The sequence below is a fragment of the Perca flavescens genome, chromosome 4, assembly GCF_004354835.1.
Source record: "Perca flavescens isolate YP-PL-M2 chromosome 4, PFLA_1.0, whole genome shotgun sequence".
Classification (NCBI taxonomy): Eukaryota; Metazoa; Chordata; class Actinopteri; order Perciformes; family Percidae; genus Perca; species Perca flavescens.
In genome coordinates, this window is record NC_041334.1 from 22,933,467 (window position 1) to 22,937,681 (window position 4,215).

The 4,215-nt window shown below is 38.4% G+C and overlaps 1 protein-coding gene across 1 annotated transcript; it reads left to right on the forward strand.

Moving 5' to 3' along the window:
- Positions 1-588: 588 nt before the first annotated feature.
- Positions 589-2,934, forward strand: LOC114553597 (green-sensitive opsin). Its single transcript, XM_028574834.1, has 6 exons — positions 589-1,043; positions 1,132-1,300; positions 1,470-1,635; positions 1,766-2,005; positions 2,110-2,223; positions 2,687-2,934. The coding sequence occupies exons 1-5, from the start codon at positions 659-661 to the stop codon at positions 2,206-2,208; spliced, it is 1,059 nt and encodes a 352-aa protein (XP_028430635.1). The 5' UTR covers positions 589-658; the 3' UTR covers positions 2,209-2,223; positions 2,687-2,934.
- Positions 2,935-4,215: the final 1,281 nt, after the last annotated feature.

A 4,215-nucleotide genomic window follows, 5' to 3' on the forward strand; every position in this document is an offset into this window, starting at 1 on the left:
GCTCTTAGAAGGCTAGGCCTATACTCATCGAATCTGGAGTTACAATACCTAACTATCGTTGATATGTGTGCATCAATACATTTTAAGAGATAATCATTTGTAATTGTTACATTAAGAAAATAAAATCCCTCACTCATTCCTTCCTGCAATACTTAAATATATAGTAACCTAGTCGTGTATTCCATTTTAAATTGTAATTAGTACTATTTTAAAGATATATTGAATATTCTTCAGTTAAAATTGAATAAAATATATGAATTATTTCTACTTACCTTGCTTCTATAATTGTGAGAATTTAAACATAGCCTTCCATAAAAAGAGAAAAAAGTTGTTCTCATAGTATGACTTGTTATTTTGTAATGCAACACTTTCTCCTTTATTTTTCCAAAACATATAGATTAAGAAAACATGGCAAATGTAGAAAGGTAGGTCCCTTTCTTAAGGTCAAATATCAATCAAACTTGAGCTGTCCACTTTGTCTCAATCCTCTTGTAATCTTGTTTTGCCAATTTGTGGATAAACACGGGAAGGTATAAAACAGACAACTGGACAGCATAAGCTGTGGGAGTTGGCTTACACCACTATTGACTACTGTGTGACTGTGCACACTATTGCTACTGTCCATCGATTGAAGCCTGAGCAAAGAAGGTAACTGAAAATGGTTTGGGACGGAGGATTCCAGCCCAATGGCACAGAAGGCAAGAACTTCTACATCCCTATGTCCAATAAGACTGGGGTTGTTAGAAATCCTTATGAATACCAACAGTATTATATGGTAGATCCCATCATGTTCAAGCTTCTAGCTTTCTACATGTTCTTCTTGATCTGCACTGGAACTCCTATCAATGCTCTGACATTGTATGTAACGGCTACGAACAAGAAGCTCCGGCAACCTCTCAACTACATCCTGGTCAACCTTGCTGTGGCTGGACTGATCATGTGCTTGTTCGGATTCACAATCACCATCATATCTGCTTTCAGCGGCTACTTCATTCTCGGAGCCACTTCCTGCGCTATTGAGGGATTCATGGCCACACTTGGAGGTAAGAATGGAGTTTCAGGAGAATCCTTCTTCAGTGTGTTTGAAAAACAATGGCATAATATTAATTAATCTATACCTTTCTTCTGTAGGTGAAGTTGCTCTATGGTCCCTTGTAGTCCTGGCTGTTGAGAGATACGTTGTCGTCTGCAAACCCATGGGAAGCTTCAAGTTCAGTGGAACTCATGCAGGAGCTGGAGTGCTTTTCACCTGGATCATGGCTTTTGCATGTGCTGGACCCCCACTGTTTGGCTGGTCCAGGTAATGTACATATTACCCCATTGAATTCATATTTTAAACTGGTATGCAAAAATATATTTCTAACCACTCAAAAACACCATTCAGATGTTTTAGATGCAGAAGGTAAATGTCTGTTGTCATAAACATTGATAAATGTCTGCATGATTTGTTCTTCTTAAACCATACACAGGTACATTCCTGAGGGCATGCAGTGCTCCTGTGGACCTGACTACTACACTCTGGCTCCAGGCTACAACAATGAATCATATGTCATCTACATGTTTGCTGTCCACTTCTTCACTCCCGTCTCCATCATTTTCTTCAGTTATGGATGCCTTGTGCTGACAGTCAAAGCTGTAAGTGAAAGTTAAAAAAAATGTTTTATCTATTACTAACATTCAAATAAACTAACTAAACAAAAAAATGTCACTACTGTATATTGTAGAACTTATTGAATGAACTGATATTTTACTTTATTTACCTTAGGCTGCCGCCAAGCAGCAGGAGTCAGAGTCCACCCAGAAGGCAGAGAGGGAAGTGACACGCATGTGCTTCTTGATGGTTATGGGCTTCCTAATAGCCTGGGTGCCATATGCCTCTTTCGCCGGTTGGATCTTCCTGAACAAAGGAGCTTACTTCTCCCCCCTGACAGCAGCTGTACCCGCATTCTTTGCAAAGAGCTCAGCATTGTACAACCCTGTTATCTACGTGCTTATGAACAAACAGGTACACTCAATACTGTCTAGCTGCTAGTATTTGCTTTTTCTTCTTTGTTCAATCCAGAATAGTGAACTTGTTTCTGAATGAACTGTCTTTGCTCTCTTTTTCAGTTCCGTAACTGCATGCTGAGCTCTGTTGGAATGGGTGGCTCGGTGGAGGATGAAACCTCAGTCTCTGCCAGCAAGACAGAAGTGTCCTCTGTGTCTTAAGGGGAGACACTGCAGGTGAATAGGAGAAAAAAAATGAACTAATAAATATTACGATGAAACTTCCCCAGTTGATTACTTACATTAAAGGGATGGTTCGGAGTAATTTCACCCTAGGGTCCTTTGCACCATGACCTCGAGCCAAACACACCCCCAGAAGCTTTTTTAGAAATGTTTTGTTAAAATATGCAAATGAGGCATTATCTAATGCTAACTTTTGCTAAATTTAGGAGAAAGGTAGTAAAATAAACACATACCTGTGTATTTGGGATTTTTTTCCCCCAATAGTCTGAAAGAAGACATGCTATGGAAGTAAAATAGCCCAAAAACTCAAAATTGAAAAATTATGGTTTTGCCTGGGGTGTCTCGCCTTAATCACGATGCCATCCTCAAATCTGTAGACATTTTTCTTAATGATCCCTTCCAGATTTTGAAAAAGATCCAGTCAATTGTCTTTTTTTTTTTTTTTTTTGCCAAACAGATTCATGGATATGATGAACGGACTCTGGACCAAACACGCTGAGGAATTCAACTGTAATGAAACGCATTTGCTGTGGAGTTTATCTTGCACAGCATTTGTGTCTGTGCGTGCAAGAACATGTGTGTGAGTGAGTGAGTGAGTGAGCTATTGAGGGAATGAACTGTGACTCATATGCAGGATTTAATGTCATTCAAAACACGTAAAATGTGACACCATTTTCTGCCATAATGAATGTGTAACACACCAAGTCTCTTTTCTTGTAATTATGTGTTTTACTGATCTACCAGTAGCATAATTGTAATGTATTATGAAAGCAAGCAATATGAAAAAGACAAAAAAATATGGGATAGACTAGATAATACATGCATTAAAAAAAAAAATTTACTCCTGTGTTCATTTAACATAATACATGCTGGTTTGATTACCTGTTGTTTAAACCAAAGTAGCCTACACATTCACAGATTTGAATGTAGTTTTGCCTGTATGTCAAGTCAAGTTAGATAAAAAAAATAGTTTGCCTCAGAGTTCTTTAAAGTTCGTAATTGAGAAAAAAAAAACAGTAACCTTTAATGGAAAAAAGGAAGGACAGAGGAGGGATCCTTTTGCATTTGAATTCAATTTAGAAATGTAAAACTTTTCATTCATATCTTGGTATTCGCAATCGGAAGAAAGAGGTCCATACTGTCACTACTGTAACTACCCCTTTGTGTCACGCCTGAAATGGCTAGCTGGGTGGCTGGGTTTTTTTGTTTGCGAGGGCTTGCGGTGTTCAGTCATGCTACTGCGTTGAAATCATAGTTAAATATATAATGAATGGTGTCCCCAGGCTTTCATTGGTTTATTTTTTTTATTTTTCTTGCAGCCCACTCTACATTCATGCAGCCAACTCGCAGAGGTCATTATGATGTGATTATGTTTTGGGTCCTCCAACGGCGGCACCTTGCTCAAAAACAAACCGTCACCTTGTACACTTCAGACAGTGGTGCTTGTTAGAGGATGCGGTCGCGAGCAAAAATAAGCTATACAAATAGATAATAATAATAATAATAATAAGCTCAAAAACAACGCAGAAAAGGTGACAATTAAAAATGTGAAGCTCTAGAAAGTGATGCAGCTAAACTGAGCAACTTCTTCAATAAAACCAGGTCGTAGTTTGAGAGTGAAGCCAAGTGAAGACGATGAGAAAAGCTTTATTGGGAGCGGTGCAAGATGTTAGCGGTCGAACAGGACGTGTGGCCTGCAAACCACCGTTCATATTCATGAATCAAACTTTTTCTTGTAGCTCTTGAGCTGCAGTCACTAGTCCAGTTTGCTGCTAGCAGTGACAATGAAGAGCCAGTACCAAGCACAAACCATGAGCCCGTAACTCTTGAGTGGGCAGGTAGGGTTGCTCATTGAGTGAATATAATAAGAACTAGAATTATTATGATTATAATTATAATATTAATAACATTATAATAAATAGTATGGTGTAAAGTAGGCCTAGACCTTTTCTATATTAAAAAGAAATCCCCGGAGATAATTAATGA

What these genes read in the sequence shown, in the direction of transcription:
- LOC114553597 (XM_028574834.1), top strand. Translation starts at nt 659, where the DNA reads ATGGTTTGGGACGGAGGATTCCAGCCCAATGGCACAGAAGGCAAGAAC. An exon ending in ATTCATGGCCACACTTGGAG is followed by an intron (nt 1,044 to 1,131) that starts GTAAGAATGGAG and finishes TTTCTTCTGTAG; the next exon opens with GTGAAGTTGCTCTATGGTCC. An exon ending in CCACTGTTTGGCTGGTCCAG is followed by an intron (nt 1,301 to 1,469) that starts GTAATGTACATA and finishes AACCATACACAG; the next exon opens with GTACATTCCTGAGGGCATGC.